At 37.9% G+C, this 18,787-nt stretch overlaps 1 protein-coding gene across 1 annotated transcript in view; it reads left to right on the top strand.

The window, feature by feature from the left end:
• PTPRN2 (protein tyrosine phosphatase receptor type N2) overlaps nucleotides 1-18,787 on the top strand; it is a 636,386-nt gene that overhangs the window by 57,357 nt on the left and 560,242 nt on the right. The window contains exon 2 of the mRNA XM_077789214.2: nucleotides 10,875-10,925. Within this exon, the coding sequence (XP_077645340.2) occupies nucleotides 10,875-10,925 (51 nt within the window). The remainder of the gene's footprint in view (nucleotides 1-10,874; nucleotides 10,926-18,787) is intronic.

Raw genomic sequence — 18,787 nt, 5'->3', positions numbered from 1 at the left:
CCATTATGTGCCTCCTGCCTGGTAACTCTCAGTAGCAAAGAATATCCAGGAGAGGATAGGAAATGAGCACAGAGAAGTCTGTAATGTGGAAATTAATTTTACTTTTTTTTCCCTTTTTTTCCTTGTTTTTTTTACAACGGAAAACCAGCAAAGACAAAAACAAACATACAAACAAAAACAACAACAACAACAACAACAAAACCAAACCAAAACAACAACAACAACAACAACAAAAAAAAACCTTAAAGAGAAAAAAGAAAATAGGCATTTGGACCCTATTTCCCTGCTCAGATATTTCAACTCCATCAAAATCAACAGGTATTGGAGGCTCAGTTAATGAGAGCTGGTGTCTCTATGGCTACAGAGTAGCAAAGGCTTTTTTCTCATCTTAATGGGTAAAGCACCTATGTAAACTCCTGACAGCATCCAGCCTTCAGATTTTTTTCCTTCATAAATGGATTTGGTTAAGTGCAGTTTCTCCTTGGTGGTTACAGGAGTGCAAGAGATGAACTTCCAGAATCAGAGAGGTCTAGTCTTCTAATGATCTTGTTTCTTTTTTTCCAGACAGATCTTTTGTGTACTTTTTAGGAAGGAAACAGAAGATGAATTCTGGTGCTACTCAGCATGCACGCTATTTGTCATATTTCAGAATAATCTCCAATTTCCTTGGCTTCCTCCCCAAATTGCTTTAATCATCAGGCTTTTTCTTAACTACATCTCTGATGTGTGTCATTATTGTGGCTGCCTCTCAACAACTAGCCTAGGGAAAAAACATCTCACTGGTCTCACAGAGTAGGCAGAGCTGCTTCACAGACACAACAGCAGGATGTATTCTAGGACAGCTGGCTCTACTGCCAGCCTCAGAAACATCAGGGTGAGTCAGGAGTAATTAGAGCTCAATTACTGGTCAAAATCAAGGCCATTCACTCTCAGTTCTTTCAAATAGGTGTAATTTCACAAAAGTAAGTAGAAGCAGATCATTTTACTCTGTGATAAATTTAAACATCTGTCTACAATGAGTTTTGAATCACTACAGAATAGATTGAATTCTTTATCAGCATAGCAAAACATTGTCCTAATTCTGTCCCTTGTCATTGTGATGCCCATGTAGGTGGTTATAGACGCTGCAGCCCAACAGGACTTTCACAAAGCCACAATGTGCTGCTGCACATGGATTGTTTGTCAAGAAATTATTTGTATAGATAGGGACAGCTGAGTCCTTGGTAGCTTTTAAAAAATATCTAGTAGATTAACACTTTTATGATTTTTGATTTTTTTTTCCCCTCTGGAAAGGGAGTTTTGGGCATCTTAGTAAGAACTGTTAACTTTGATGTGCTACCAATATCCTTGTGTGACCTGTTTCTCATAACTCTGTCCCATCCTAGAGGATTCTGCAGCTTCATTCGCAATTCAAATTCCCAGAGCAAATTGTAGAGATAAATCTTGATGTCACAGTCCATTGAATTTTACCTAATATTATTATTTTTCCCTCCAGAACTCCAAGAGACTATGACTTTCTTTATTGGCTTTCATTATATTTCTCCAGTACATGAATAATTAATGTGGATTACTCTGGACTGTTTAAACTCTTTATTAAAGAAATTACCAAGTGTATAAAATAGTGTTTCTTCCATTAGATGAACACAGGTGAGCTCAACACTCTAAATTAACATTCTAATGTGATTCAGAAATGCATGATAAAGGCATGAAGCTGTTTTTCCAAACAGCAGTTTTTCCTGTTTTCTACATCTATCAGACCTCCATATGGATACAGGGAAATAGACAGAATTAGACCAGTGTTTGGGTCCTGCCTGCCCTTTTTGGAGCTCTTCTATATGTGTAGTTCCCACATCCATGGGTGCTGTTGTCCAGATCAGAATTATTTCCCTTCAATAAATGACTCTGAACTATCCCCTTGCTGTTTTCTGAGTAAAACAGAACATAAAAGCTAAGAATAGCAGAGAGGTTCTCTGCAAAAAATGGTTTCTGCCTTTGAAGTCTGCTTTATATATTGTTGGGAAATGAATATTACCCCCAAATTTTGGGTAATTGGTTAGTTTTAGAGGCAATATAAGTGTATGAGAATTGCTGTAAATTATAGTTATGTTTTTTTAAGCACCAAGAAGATACTCATTAAGAATGTCTGCCAAATAATGAAAAGAAAATTTTGGCACTTGTTAGAGGGAAATGAGAAATATGTCTCTTTTCCTTCCTTTGATTATGGAAATAATGGGAGTTTTCCCAAAACAGAAGACACAACTTTAAAGAACCATTTAAAAAAAAAACCCTCTGTCACTGAATCCAGCTCTTGAAGACTGAATACTTTCAGAGAACAGGACATAAGTTCCTTAACCATGTAAGTGTTTTGAATATTTTACCTGAAAGAGTTATCTTCCAAAGCACATAGGCCCCAGACAGAGTTCCTGTTTCCTCTAGCTAATAGGTTCATTACTTCTTTGACCCAGCTTGTCTTAACCCTCACTGTGGAAGACATCTAGAATTATGTTATAATTAGGATTTTGAATTCACTCCTGTACTGCAATTTTGTAAAACAAGTATGCTGGAATAGACTGGCAGTTAGTGATGGGCAAAATGAGGTTGATAGATATAATGATGGCAGCAGTTCTTTCACAGAATAAATATCACAGAGGCCTCTGCAGTGCAATGCCTGCTGGCTTGTGTGCAATGATATTGAGGAAGGCAGTGCTGGTAATGTCATACTCTGCTGCATGTAGGCTTCAGTGTTATATCTTTTGGCTATGGATAATACCAGAAGGTTTTGCTGCCAGCAGATTTTGTGGGCAAGGATATTGTACATGCAATGGCAGGTAAAAAAAAATCAGGCTGCTTGTTAATGTATTTAAACAGTGAAGTGGAATTTAGATTCAGTGGTGTTGAGCTTTTAGAATCTCTGCCAGGCACAAAATAAAGTTTTGCTTAGCTGCAGTTGGGATTTCAGTGGGCATTGGGTGATTTTAGTTCCTGCCCAGAAATGGATTCAATTTTAGCAACTGGTGACCAGAAGGTATTTTATTGCAGTTACTGAATGCCTGCTCTGACCTTTATGACATTTTGTCTACAGTTTGTGAGTACTCCAATTAACAATTTTGAATTTTGAAGGAACAGATCCTACATTTTGTATTGTAAAGATGCTATTTTTTCCCAAATATGGGACACCAAAATGGCAAAAATCTTTTGTTTGGGGCTGTGTTACTCGAGTACTCTGCCACAATTAAAGGTAAAATATTTCAGGTAAAATATTTCAGTCATTATCCTAAGAGGTAATATTTGCAATGTCTTAAAATTATCTTCTATTTATTCTACAATAATGGATTCATCTTCCTTTTTTTTACAATATAAATAGAAAGCATGTTATTGTTCAGTATAATTAAGTATCAGTGGAGCTACTTGTTTGGCAGATTATATCTGTGCTCCCCATTTTCCTTTGAGTGAATGGCAGTCTTGCTAAACGGAGTTAGACAATATAGCAGTGAGAGAATTGTAATTTTTCAGAGGAGATAATGCAAGTTCTTTTAATAATTACTGTGAAAAAAATGACAAAATGGCTCATCAAATGGTGAATGAGCCACTTTCTGAGTGCTGGGCAAATGCAGATGCTAAATCTTTCTTAGTGATGGACTTTCAGTGTCTCTTCTCTTCATGACCTGTTATTACTGCTCACATCTTCAATTATTCTTAGCAGTGACCTTTTCTTAGTGCTCCCCAGAAGAAAAGCCCTACATCATTGCAATCATGGCATTAGTAATCAGATAAGCTAATAGTATTCTCACCACAAAGCAATTCCTTTCTTTAGTGGTGAACATGCTCAGACTACTTTGTGAAGTTAGAGATCTATTTTTTCCTCTAAATGCAGAAAGGACAAAGTAATGATTTACATAGTGAGAAATAATAATAATAAACACCATAGCATTTCTGTACTATGTTGCCTATTTCATGCACCAATCCATACATGTTGAAGGGCAAGTGATATAAAGGAGGAAGCTGAAGTACTGCTATGTAATGTCATTGAGGCTTCAGGGGAAAATCTTGGCATTAAGTTTAGTACTGAAATTTTTCCTAAATGAATGAAAACTATTCTGCGATGAATTATTCTGGCTAGAGGAATATTTCAATATTCAAAGCAGTGTGTATGAAAAATGATTGAAAGAAGGGGTAAATCTGAGATGAGGAAGTGTTAGCAGCATATGGCAACACTTGTGGGAAATCTTTCCTTACTTTACTTTGGAAACTTTTCATGTAAAAGATTGCACAGTCCTGCTGTTAACCACTGCAGGGATTTCTTTTGTCATCTTTATGACTGTTAATTTGGATTAGAGAAAAGCCTGGATTCTTCACCAGGGATGAGTGCTCCTTTGTATGAAGCTTTGTACATGCACATAATTAAAAAAGAAAGGAAAAAACCCTTCTCTCAAGAGTTTACAGTATTACAAAATCATCAGGCACATATTACACTCAAAAACCATAAAAGGCGGAGTGCAGAAAGAAGATCAAAGCTCAGTGTATTTTATGCTGACAAATGTTTTTGTCACTTTCCCTCTTGGGAGACAGACCCCCTTTAGCATTATATGCCACTTTAATATTATTCTTGACCACACTGATTTACTGTTCTTTCATCACTTAACTATTATCCAAGCAGCTGTTGACAAACCACCACAGGTTCCAAGGGCTTGATAAAATATCTTTTTCAGTGTAGAACCTTCCAGATATCCTGAGAACCTGAGGAGACACCAGAATGCAACCAAACCTACTCCTGCTTGGAAGAGCTCTGAATTAATGTAGCAAGACAGAGCAAATTCTGCCCTTCTTTTACCTCCTGTCTCAGCTCTCTCCCAGTCACGCACTGGAAGGGAGGCAGGTGGGGAATGGCTGAATGTGCTGGAAGGGAAGTGGAGGGCACCTGTGGGCATGGGTGGGACTGGACTGCCAAGAATTGCCAGCAATCAGCACTGATGAGGTGACAGTATCCTGACAGTGACCCTGCTGCTCACCTGAGGAGTGAGAGGGCACCGTAGAGTAAAAATGTGGCAAACCCTGGATGAGGGAAGAAATGATGTCTGGCTCCAGATCAGAAGGTTGAAGGATAGCTTTATTAAAACTATACTATAATACATTAATATACTATTTAAAGAGATACTATACATACATTAATATACTATTTAAAGAGATACTATACTATTCTACATACTTCTTACTTACCTAACTACCAAAACTTGTGACTCTGTGCTGGGAGACCAAGCCACAGATGGATCCAATTGGTCACTGACCCCAAACAACCTTCACCAGAATCCAACCCAGCAATCACTGCAGGTAAACAATCTCCACACCACATTCCACATAGGCAAAACAAAGGAGCAGAGATAAAGATTGTTTTCTCTTCTTCTCTCTGTGCTTCTCCTGAGAGACAGAATTATGTCTTTCTGTCCAGAGAATGTGACTGTCACAGGTACCATGTAGGAGGGGCAGTGCCTGGGAATGGCATGCACGTGTTTGGGAGGGTCAGGGAGGGGCAGCTGCATTCTGGTGGTGGGACAGTTTTTTTTGAGAGTAGAAGTTAGAGAAAGACTTCTCAGGAAGAGCATGGAGGAGTTTGGAAACAGAAAAATAAGCAATGGGATAAGAGTGAAAATTTAAAAGGTAGAGCCATCCTGAGTTTTTATCATCGTGAATGCTAAAATGAAACTAAAGCAAACAAGGCAGTTAATCAGTTGATTTTCACAGGCAATTGGTAAGTTTTGAGTAATGAGTATATACTTACATTGCATGTGCACATACCTATGTAACCCCAGGGTTTAGAAAACTGGGATGAAATTTGCTTAAAGCCTGTGATCAGCTTAAAGAACATTTTTCCCAGAGATTCTTGCAATTTTGGGTAATTCTAGACTGGTTAAGCACACGTGTATGACAGACAGATGAGGATCTGTTGAATAGATCACAGTTTTAGCAGGCTGAGCAAATTTATATCTCACCTCTATTAGTGAGCAGAATATTTTTCTCTCGAACAGATGACTTCTCCCATCAGTTTTCTGCAAGAAACCTTGTCTCATTTTTTCCTACCACTGTGTTCAGATTATCATTCATTATTGTTGGGCACCATCTTGTTTTTTTCAGTTAAAACTATCCCAGCTGTGTGAGTTGAGCACTTCTAAAATGCAATTGTTGAACCATATTTATTAATCCTACAATAGGAAAATAAACATGTGACTCACTATTTAGAGTCTTCCATAGCTGGGGCTGAAGACCCAAGGAAGCATTGACCTGCCCAGGTGTTTCCTTATTTCTTACCCTCACCAGCAGTGATGAGCTCATCCTGCAAGGTCTCCTGACCTTGTCTTGCAGCGAAATGTGAAATAAAGAAGTAAATGTAGGCTGCACTTTCGTTCTGGACTATTAAAATGCTAAAGATTGCTGGCATATTTTGATTAAGGGAACATATAGTGGCTATAATTTTGTGATGGCAGGGGTTTGTAAGGTCTGCAAAAGTGAGGAGACATTAAGTGCTTTAATGAAAGAGAGTGAAAGGAAAAGGTAGGGAACCCTCAATAACACAAAAGATTTAAAAGGTTTGTATTTTCCCAGTTTCAGAAGAAATGTAGCTGGTTTTGCCTGTTGTTTGGTTTTTTGTTTTGATGATTATAAGTCAATTTTTGATAAACAGGGTCTATGACCTACTTTAAAAATTTAATTTAGAAAAATGCTTACAGGATTTGATGGTATTCTTTGGAGAGATGTTTAGGATCATAGTGAGTTGGTTAATGGGGGAAAGGACAGAGAAATTAACATAATATAATCTATTTGAATCATCAGTCAATGTCAATTTTTGAAAAAATATTTTCCTGATAAGAGAATTTTTACAGTTTTTTCTATATGAAGTTCAAGTGACTTCATCTGCTGCCTTGACTGTCCTAACCTTCAGAGGCTCCTTGTATAAGTCAAAACAAACAAAATGTTCCAGTGCAATTGAAGCTTTCGTATTTTTTTCTTTAGGAAAGCAGAACTGCTGTATGATGAAGAGAAGGAAAAAAGAAACATAAACTTTTAGATCCTATACTTGCAGCAGTATTTTGTGATTATGTTTTGCTGCCTTTCTGAGAAACAGCACTGGAGATACAGAGGGGGAGGAGAGGCAGAAGAATTTGCAAGGCCCTATGGAATCTCTTTTTGTGGCTATTTAATAATGCACCATGTAAATATTCTGTAATGTACATTATATACAGTATATTGACCTGATTTGTCACTACTGAGATGTGGAGACCGTGCAAGTATTAGCAAAGAGTTAAATTTCAATGCAATTTTGGTAAGAAAACTCTTTAAATTCTACATTTGGCAAGGCAGCGTTTGCTGGATAATTATGTGGAGACTTTGTTATTTCAGGGCTGCTGTGTGAAGTGAGATTGGGGCTTTAGGTTTGGCATTTGAAAGTAATGTATCAACAGTTTATGTGTACTGGGAGATTTTTTTGTGGTAGGGAGATTTTTTTTGATAGAAAATGCAATGTAATTTTGTTCCCATAAGGCATGAACTGAATTAAATATATTTTGGAGATGTTACCAATTCACTCTTCAGAGTTGACTTATTACCACCATTCCTAATAGTGGGTAGATGATATTTAAAATGAAATATGATACTTCTTAGTGTTCCAGCAAATAGCAGGAGATAAATTAGTAGCTAAATTAGCATATTGACTGGTTGAGTGAAATATGCATAACAATCAACTCTAGCAATTAATACCTTGAAACAAAATATTTTTGCAAGGCATTTTGGAGGTCCATGTCTATTTTAGAGTAATCCTACATGGATATAGTTTACTATGCATTGAGTCATTAATTTGCTCTCCAAGACATTGGTTTACAAGTCTGATTGCATCAGATTTTTTGCTGTGGTGAGCATCAAATAAACAACAGTTATTAAAAGAGAAACTAAAACATGATAATGCCAGTTTTCTTTTGTGCTTTTCATGTAAAATTTATTACTCAATAAAGCAAAATCAGAGTTCTGTATAGAAGTAGCATGACTATTGATTTCTTTGTACCTAAGCAGGCTAATTTTGTTCATTTTGTACATTTTGTATCTGTATTTTTCTGCTTCTGAGAATATCAGTGTGTTATTATAGGATGGCCTCTCTTTGGCAGGTGGCTACAGACAGCAGGTGGTTGTAATCCCAGCTCCCAGGTGCTTCAAATCAGTAGAGTCAGGTGAACCTGTCACTGTTTTAATGTGCCACTCCACTAGAAATATTCCTGGCTGCAACTTCTCATCTGGAACCTTTTGGATCCATAGCACTGTGGGATGGGAAATAACCACAAAACTACCTGTCTTCCCACCATCACAGGAAAATTCAGCAGCATTTTGCTGGTCACAGATATTTCAGGCTTCTGGTTTTAATTTTTTTTTTTTTTTTCTTCAGGAAAAAAAGAAATACTGATTTTTTTTTCCTAGCCATAAAACCTTTTTTTTTAGAACAGTTAACTTCAGATTTCTAGAAACAGGAACACTGAAGTATACATTTCCACATCTAGTGTATATTGGTGCAATGTGCAGTTCAGGCATCCTCCTGCTTGGCTGGTTCAGTAGCAGGACTGCAGTCAGGTATCTTCAGTGAGTTTCCAGACACTGTTCCAGGTCAAATGGTTCTTACAGCAGACTTGCCTGGAGCAAAACCATCCACATCTCAAGAACATGTTACAAACCACACTTTGTGTACTGTGTGAGCACAAGCCATTCTGCCACGCTCTGTGTGAAGAAGCTTTCCTGCTCTGAAACGTCTCGTTCAAAAGGTACCAAATTTACAGGGTAAATGGTACCAGTTTACTGGGGCATGGGTAAAAGGAGAGAATGCTTTTATTCCTGTGCATATTGTAAATCTGTGTAAGATTATGTGTATGTGGTCTTTGCAGGCAGGTGTGGGATGGATGTGAAGGACTCTGTTGGGTCTCCAACATGTCTTGAAGTCAATAGTTGGGCTGGTCTAGCTCAGAACTAGCACGTGCTGCTAAATCCTGCTGAGACACACAGCATGTTAGTTCATGCTTAATGATGTGCTAATACAGTTATCTGCTGAAAGGCTTTTCAGAGATTCCTAAATCACTCTATCTCACCAAAACTTTTATTTTAGCAGGATTAGGAGCCAGGTAATTTGTGGTCAGAGGGTTCTCAGCCTTTCGGTTCTTTTTCTAGGGAAATCCACAGGACATAATTCACTGGACTGCCTGGTGAAGAGAGGTGCTGTACTCTGCTTTCATGGAGATAGGCGTGGCTGGGGAGAGAGGATTTGCTCATTTGTTTGCATCTGGTGTAGTTCCTGGCTGGTTTCTTGATGCAAAGTGTGGAAAAGTTCAATACTGCTTGATATCATAACTCGGTGTGGCCATTAATAAACAAGACATTCTCCAGGAAAATTGAAGAGCTTAATTGTGAAAACGTGTTCTTAAGGGCAGTGTTTGTATCCAACATACAGCTTCATTCCTTAGATTTGCTCCAGTCCTAAGTCTTTAGCTTTGTCGGAAAATAAATTATTGGTTGGATAAACAAAGTGAGTGGCCTTAGCAGTAGCAGGCTATTTCACAGTGCCTTTGAACCTGTCCCTGTGCCCCATGTGGAAGGACAAGAACAGGGGCACATCTCGCCCACTTCCCTGCTGCCTTCACAGCTATCAGCAGGGACTCATTTTGGTTGAGCAAATGCAATAATCACTTTTTTCTCCCTGGTTGGGTGGCACCAAGGGAACAGAACACTTTATCCATGAAGATGTGTACAACTGAAGGAGCAGGATTGCCAAACTGGATGAAGTTCCCAGGGTGAAGAGTGGAGCTTGTGCAGTAGGGGCTCATCAAGCAGCAACTTTGTGATCAAATTTCCTATTTTAAATAAAAAAAAAAATCTAAGGATTTTTTAATGGACCTGTACTGATTTGGCAGCTGCCTGACAAATATTATACCTGACAGGTATTAGGGTGTCAACACAGGTGGGACCCTGGCCAGGTAATAATTGATATAGACTCCATGCATTTACAGAAGGCTGTAAATATATTAAGAAGACCACTGCTTTTTTTTATACCCTAATTTGCTACAGCTGGGCTTGATTGATCCTTTAATTAAAACACCATCACCATTGGCTAATTAAGAAACCATCTTTTGGTAAGCAAATTTGTCACACCTTCCACATGTTCACAATACCAGGTGTAGCAAGTGAAGATAAGAACTGTTTCTCATTCTTTTCTCTGATCTTCTCACAGCCTTCCCAGACCCATGCCTGAGAAAGTCTGTGCCTGCTCTCTGTGGCCAGACAGCTGCTGCCACATTAGGGTGTTGGAAGGACTGGCTTAATTTTGAAGGGCTGGCTTAATTTGGAAGCCTTTCTCCAAGGAGTTAGCACACCTGAAGTCTTAGTCCTGGTCAGTGGTTGCAATTCCTAAATCCAAGCTTAATCTGAGCAGTCTATAGGCTGATTTATAGGCTTGTCTCGTTGCAGTATTGTCAGGATGCTCTTGGTTTCTTGCTCTGTATATTCTTGTAGCGTATTGCAGCATTACTGTGCTATGGTATAATAATGTGCTCAAAATTAAGAGAACATAAGGTCCCTCAAATTACTAAATGAGAGACAAATACATGGAAAAACTGAACCTTCAGTAAAGAAATAAGAGGAGGAAAAACTCGAAAGGTTACTCTAGACATAACCAGTTAGTAAGATGTGCTGTCTAATAAGACCTGCTCCAGACTTCCTCTACATCCCAGTTTGAACACACAAGGCAAACCAAATGTCTGACTTTTTCAGAGCATTTAACAGGTCTTCAATATGCACTAATTATCCACAGTTTTAAACCTGTATTAATTTTTACCTTTCCTTTGTGTTTTTAGGCTGCCTGTTTGAGGATGACCTTTGCAAGTCTTTTGAAGTCTGTGTAAATGGTAAGTCTTCCATGTTTTGTTTGCTGGTTGGTCTGTCCTCCACTCTGTAATTGCTACATGTTTAATTCAGTAAACCAAATACATGTGTGAGTGAGAAGGAGGGGAAAAGGAAAAGTACCAGGTATGACTATTCTGGTCAGCAGTTAGGAAAAATTTAATAGATTAAAAAAAAAAAGTATTTTCTCAACCTGAGCAAAACCATTTATTTTAATGTGAAATAGATTTTAATGTAAATAAACACACTTAAATATGCTAATATTTAATTTGTCTCAATATGGGTGGAAATAACTGTTTTGTTACCTTCAGTTTCTTCCTCTTTTTAGAATATGATGTTGAGTAATTATCAGTGTCCTTGTCTTCAAAAGATTATTTTTTTATAATAAGAAAGTAAGTCTCAAAGGAACACTGCAGTTGTTGATTATACTGCTTCCTTTTTCTATGATTTTACTTGAATTATACAGAAACAGCTTTCTTCTGCTGTCCTGCATAATTTATTTTCAGTAAGTCAAAAAAGCCAACACAACATATGAATGAGGCTAATGGAATAGTACAAAAGATGTTTTCTAATAATAGCTGAAGACTGGAAATGTGCTATATGAAATTATTCCACTCCCAGTGAAGAACAGAGGAGTTTTTGAGAGAGATCTTTGAAACAATAACTGTTTTCAAATATGTGTATATGTGATGAAAGGAAGAAGGGAGTAGTTTTAGTAGTGTCTTTTGACATGGAAATATATGGCAAAAATGTATATCTGTATTAAGAGGGATTAATTTTTTAAATTAAGTATTGTATGTGAAATTTTTTTGTGACTTCATATTGTAAAGGAGAAGTTTTATTTTCCATCAAACACAGAATCAATAATATGGGCCTATTCATAAATTAAGATATTAATAAGGTTTAGCTAATGAACATTTAAGATGGAATGAGATTAAATTTCCAGTACTGTTTAACATCAGACAAATGCAAATTTATAAGACTTTTGTACTGACAATTCCCGTGATTGACACCAGGAAGGGCAGTGACAGATTTGTACAGGTTGAATTTTGCTGACTATCAATATTTTCCAGTACTTAGGCTGGAATCTTCCTCAGTGCAAGCAGATTTAATCAGTTTTAGTCAGGTTTAATCATAGGTAACTGTTATACGCAGCAGGCAGTGCATAATAGGGATTTTATGCAGCAGATAATAGCAACTTCTGTACTTTAGGGATGTGTCTATTGAAGACTTTGCTGTTCCTATGAAAGTAACTTCCTAACTTCTTGCTCTACTTGTTTTCTAAAATTAAGACGCAGTTTGTAAAACACTCATTAACATGCAAAATTAAATTATGGAAGTTGTATCTTTGAATTTGAATGAACCTTTTGTGTAGAACTGCTCATATTTTGGCATAACTTAAAGAAATGTCAGTAATGAATAAGAGTTGATCAATATTATTTTCTAATGTCTGAACTTGTTTTAAAAAAATACTTGCACAGATTCTGTCCAAGTGTTTAAGGTAACTGTAAAATACTTTATTCTTTTTTGTTCCACTGAGCGTATTTTATATGCTGTCCTTGATGCAAGTGAAGATAAACCATTCTTGAGACAATAAACAGGATCTTTGGGATATTGTGCAGTGAAATACTAAAAAATATCAGAATTTTTTGTATGTAGTAGTAAGGAAGTGGGCCTCTTGCTTCTGAGCAATCCTTCACAATTTTCCTGCCCAAAGTGGTGCTGAATCACCTGTATCTCTGAAATTTTTCAGACATTCTGATATATTAAAATTTGAGGGGTTGAGAGCTCAGGAACTGAAGTTTGTGGAGGTCACTGTGCTCAGAAGCAGAGCTCCCTTTGGAGAGGTTTGCCTCCTTTCTTGTCACATGAGTGGGTATTGCTGAAGTACAGAGTGAAAGTGGGTAAGAACCAGCAGCTGCTTTTTGGTAGCAGATCTGCAGATCTGCTTCTGGCTCCTGCAGGAAGGCTGATATTTCTGATATTTTTCTCTGCCTTCAGCAGAGGCAGAGAAAACTGACCACATTTGCAGAAATAAAACTAAGTTTGCCTACTGAAGACAAGTCACAGTATTTGCTGTCTCACATCTGTCATCAGCTGTAGATTTCAAGTGTATTTCATGCATCATTCATTTTGTGAAAGTATAACCAAAACACTAATAACTGAGCTATTTCATAGCTTAAAAATCCCCCCCTACTCTTCTTCCCTTCTCATTGCTTCTGAAGAGAGATTTTTACTGAAAGATTTTGATAAATTTTCCTTTCCATTAAGAAAAAAAAATGGTGTTCAAAGAATGGGTTTCATATTGTTAAAAGCAATGTAATAGAATTGTATGAACTGAGATAAGCAGCATAACTGTTTATAGCAGAGATAAGGGCTGCTTACATCTGCTTTGGTCACAGGACATTTTTGCAGGGCAAAGGACCTGCTGTGATAATGATTGTTGACTTTTCTGCCACTTTCCCTCATGGTATAAAGGTCTCTTTTGGCTTCAGTGATGGGTTCTTGCTTATGCTTGTTTAATAGCTCCAGCAGCATTCATGCAATATTAATTTATTTCCACAAACCTTTTATCAGTTTTCTGAGCTGCACTGACTCATTGAGTGGTTAAAAAGGAACATATTGTTTCATGTTAATTTTCATGACATAAGGATGAGCCAGGCAAAAAGACTGAGTTAGTTTTCCTGGACTCTTCCTTTACAAAGCCAGAACTTTGAGAGGTAAAGTGACTTAAATGTCATTTATTTATCTATCTTCTGGTACATTATTGCTTCTTTCTTAGCGTTGGAGGAACTGACATTTTTGTCCATCTAAAATGCTTGAAGCTTGAAAGCCTGCAGCTAAAAAGACTTGATGGGGAAGGTGAATATGCCCGAGAGAGCTGCAGACTGATAGAAAGTAACCTGGCATAGTAGAAGCTTGGAAATGCTTGTCCCCCCAATAAATGCTGAAAAGCTGTTACAAATACACCAGGAAGCAAATAACATCTTGATTAAAGAACATATACAGAAGGAAAAAATAATATGAGGAATAGTATTTGCAGTGATGGTAAGTGTAGTGACACAGTTGTGGGTGAAAAGGGGTGTGGCTTTCACACCTTCACATACTCTTTGCTGTCTGGGTTAGAAGTTCAAGCAAGAGTTTGCCTGTAAGTGTATTTTTTTCCTTAACTGCTCTGCATTGAATGTTTGTATGAAAAGGAAAGAAAACAGCATCAAGAAGGAATTTTTAGAGGATCTCTGAGACAGAAATTCTTTGCTTACCCTTGAACAGACCTTGTATTTATATACTAAATTTAGTACAGCTGGATAAGCAGGAATATGTCATGTTTTGTTTTGCATTTTAAGTGACAGATAAAGCAGTTCATGTAAAACATCAGCTCGTTTATCTTCCTTGTTGGAAGGTTTAAACAAACTGGCTCCTGTAAACAGCAAAGCAAAGACAAGTTCTTATTCTTTCTCATGAAACCGTGCTATTGAATTCTAGCAGTGCCACTGGGAAAGACACCATGTGGTACAGATAAGTGTTCATGTCAAAATAACCATCCCTTATTGGCCTATGTCCTCTTTGTTAAACCGTTTGAACTGCTCATTTTGAAGGGTAGCATTCTTTCCTTTAGCTTTAATCTCCAGATATTTTGCTTCAGAAAGCAGTTTTGTGCTGTGTTTTATGCGGGCATGGATACCATGATATCTTTGCTCCTATCAACACATCCTTTCTAAGTCAGGGCAGTTTTATTTATGAAAGAGGCTGTGGCTGTGAGCCTCCTTCCTGCATGACTTCAGAATGGGGCTCATGCAGACAAGATCAGATAGTAGAAAACAACTCTGTGAGGCCAAGCAAGGCAAGTTAATTAAACGCAGTCGCAGAGTGCATCGTTAAGCCCAGGCTGGCTGGCAAGCACCACCCTGCTCCTCGCAGCCGCGCTCTGCTGGCTGCAGCAGCGTTTGGAGAAGCTGTGCTGCTGGAAGGCTGGGCAAACAGAGCTCACAGCTGAATCAATATTGCTTTATGTATGCAAGCTGCACTTGTTAGGAGGCACTTAGGTTAGCACGGTGTGTCGGAGGCACCCAGGCATTGCAGTACGAAATCGTGAACCTTTCCAAGCCTGCATCTCTGCAGGTAGTTCAGCATATTAATGCATTTTCTTCCTCAGCTACAGAGCTCCTTGAGCATTTGGAATATAAGTGATTGTGTGTGCTGGTGATGAGCCGTAAACAATAAACATGTGCTACAGATGATAAGGGAGAGAAGTCAGGATCCCTGAAATGGTTTCTTGAACTTAATGTGTTCTGCTTTGAGGTTTTCCAGACCATTGCCTGGTAGGGTGGGATTGCAGAGAGAGATGCACCTCGGCATTGTTGAGCTAACAGATGTCTGCAGCAACATCTGCCTTGGCAAGGCACTGCTCTCCCAAAGCTATTGAATTTTTGTCAAATGACACTATAAATCTGGGCCTAAGCTATCTGAGCACTTCCAGTGACCATCAGTACTTGTTATAACTAAATCCAGACTTCTGAGGAGTAACACTGAGTGATACCTCTGCATGCCCTTGCTGTATTGTTTGTATAGAATTTATGTGCTTTACAAGGATGTGGGGAATCTTCACAAATAGCTGAAGTTCAGTTACCACCTGATGCCATTTATTGCCTGAATTTTGAAGTAAATGAGTGTGTGTGTATGTTTGCACATGGATGTTTTGTTGTTGTAAAAATCTGACCAATTAATTAAATATTAGGATTTACTTCCAGTGGTTCTTCTGTACCAGTCCAATGAAATAATGGGACTTTTTTTTCCTGACCTTTATTTTTAAATATACTTTGTGACTTCTTCTGACATTACTTATTCAATCTTGTGTGGTACTCAAGAAGGAGTAAAACTTAAAATCTGCCATTGTATAATGGTATTTTGAAAATCCACATCCTTGGAAGTATTTACACAGTCCATTCAACTGAAACCAAGGGTGAGCTAACGCCTAAATATTCCTGACAATCTGTTGATATCAGGATGGTGTCTCAGTTATTAGGAATATTTTATAGTTTTTAAAGAAATGCTCACACCTTTTGAAACAAGTCTGTGGATATAAAACCAGGATTGAAATTGACTGTATTTTTTTTTAAGTTCTCCGCACTTGTTCTTCATGAGGTTGTGTGACAGTTCTAAAATAGGAGGAACTTCATGAAATGGAGTTAGTTTGGGAGCAAGATTTCAATTTCCCATTAGCCTGTGTTCTCCTGTGTGTTGGCTCTCACTTCCCCTGAGCTATTTGAGGTACTGGAGGTAAAAAATTAACACTTAAGGTTAAAAGTCAATGCAGTGATGACTTCATCTCCTTTACTTTGAAACAGTGTGGTCATGTTTTTTTCCTCATTGAAAAAAGCCCCATCTGTGTCTTGTGTTTGTCTCAATGTGGTGTTAAAACAGCTGCCTGTGTGATGGTGGGATAGAAATGTCCAGCACAACTGGATTTAGAACTGGGGCAGTGATCAAATTGATCAAGTGATCTTAGGAAAATGTGTTTGGCATGGTAATGCAACTGTGGTAATCCAGTGCCCCAGCTGTCTGTAAAAACTTCTTTGTGGGGGCTTCTTTTTGTGGAGCATCTCGGGGTGCAGCTCCTGCAGGGCAGAGAAGCATCACTGAGACATCACTGGCAGTGCACTGCTCAGCACCAGGTGTGAGAGGCAGCCATAAATTTCCCACCAGCCATGGGTAATCCTTTATATTCCTGTGTCCTGTGCTAGTAAATAAGTTTTGGAGCTGCTGAGTGCTGCACAGTGTTATTTCATGTCGACAGACCTGCTTCTGCTCAGAGCTCAGGCAAGAATTTTGCTGTGTTGTCACAAGGAAGCTTTAGTTCTTAGTGTTGTAACTTGTGGTAATGCATTTTCTTGGCTTTCACAGAACCAGGGCAAGCATTGTAAGAAAATGCTTGATTTTGGGGCCATTTTGGTGTTCAATCCAAGCATTTTGATCACAAAATTTCACCTTCCCCCCTGCAGATTTGGGGGGATGTAAGGTGTGTCTGGTGGACAACACTGGAGAATAACCATAGTTATCTGGTATCTCTCTATTCAGAATTATACATTTGTGGTGATAAGATGGATGAATCTAATGTAATGATCTGATATTAAGTAGGATTAAAATTCTGAAATTTATGGAGTTACCCTTTATTTTATTTAGATTCAGTATTTCTCCCTACAATATTTGAGGTGATATGAAAGCTTCATCCTTACAAGATGTGTTAATTAAAAAAATACAACCAAATCTTATTTTTCCGCTGTTTTTTTTTGGACATGTAGGCATTATATGTGCAATTTAGGGTAATTCTGAACACTTATGCTAAATTAGCATGCTAAACAATATTAGAGATATTGTTTTTATCATGTATCTTATCAGTATGTAGTGGACATTTTTGTTAACACCTTTTGGGTAAGCTACATAGCAGCACATTCTCTGGGCATATTCAGACATGTTCCCTATTTCACTATTGTATTACGCTAAAAAAAATTTTAACATTTGAGAGGTCATGGAAAAGTAAAGCCTGCTTGATAAAGGCATTAGGGAGTCTCAGTGAGGTTTGAGCCTGATGAATGATGAAATACAAGAGCCTGAAAAGGACAGTGTGGTCTGGGGAGAAGAGGAGAACACCATGGGATAATGTTCTGGCAATGAGGTGGAAAGCAAATGAATCCTGGTTTGGAGTGACACTGCAGCAGTGTGTCTCTGCTCTAAATCCATCAGAGTTTGTCCTCTTCTCGTGTCAAGGGACATTCACGAGCGTGGTTCACTTCATGATGATTAAGAGTTTTGGTTACAGCTTTTGAAAAAATGGAATAGCAGGCAGATTTTTCTTCAACTGTTCACATTTACTAAGAAAAAAACAAACCAAAAGCCCACTAACAAAGAAAAAGCATAATTTTTTTTTTTATGAATAAAAGGTAGTAATAAAAATTATCAAGAGAGAAGAGATGTGAAATGAGTTGGCAGTGATGGCTACACAACCATATTGTGATTATTGGGCAGCCCCAGATTTAAGTGAGACAGGACCTTTTCTCCTGATGTTAAAGGATACCTTCAGCTTAGCATTCCAGTTGATTAAAAATGTCATTCCAAAAATGAAGTGCTTTAACAACTACTTGCTTATTTTGGGTTGCATCTGTCCTCTGTCAGAAGGGAAACTGGTGTTTGCCTTTGTTGCCCTAAATATCAGTGACTCAGTTGTCTCCGTGTAGCAGTGGTTAGTTGGGTCAATCAGATTAATTACTGAGGTACTTTGGTAATTAACTGAGGCATTGATAGGAATGCCTGAAAGGAGACAGAGGAGAAAACTTTGAACCCATCCCCTGCTTGGGAAAATGGTGCTTCTTAAAATATTCATGCTGCTTGTGTCTTTATTTTTGAAAGCTTCAGTAATCCTGTCTTATAGTACATAAGATGAAGACAAGAGGTCATGAATCAAATATATTTTCAAAATATACCAATTTTGCAAGAACATTAATGAATGACTATTCACTCTCTGCATTTTCTTGAGCCTGTAGGAGGCAAAGCTGTAGATTTCTTAAGTATATTCTGAATAACATTCTTTTGGATGTTCTTCACAGCTACGAGTTTTTCTGTGTAGAAGATGCCTTTCCCCCACCGCCCCCCCCTATTTTTCTGTCCTTTTTTCTACAAATTTTCTTTTAAAATTCTTCACCCTGTTTGCTGCACAAACTATTCATCACCTGACAGCTGTTGCATTGCACTAATAATTTAGTGAACATCACTTTGTTTCTGACTTCATAGCATTTGACAGGTACTAATAGTCTTTTAACTCTCAATCTGCCTTTAGACAGTAAATATAATGGGAAAAAATACTTCTGGT

Source organism: Lonchura striata, chromosome 2 (genome assembly GCF_050655825.1).
Source record: "Lonchura striata isolate lonStrDom1 chromosome 2, ASM5065582v1, whole genome shotgun sequence".
NCBI lineage: Eukaryota > Metazoa > Chordata > Aves > Passeriformes > Estrildidae > Lonchura > Lonchura striata.
The sequence above is the reverse complement of the archived record's forward strand: the minus strand, read 5'-3'. Positions and strand labels throughout refer to the sequence as shown.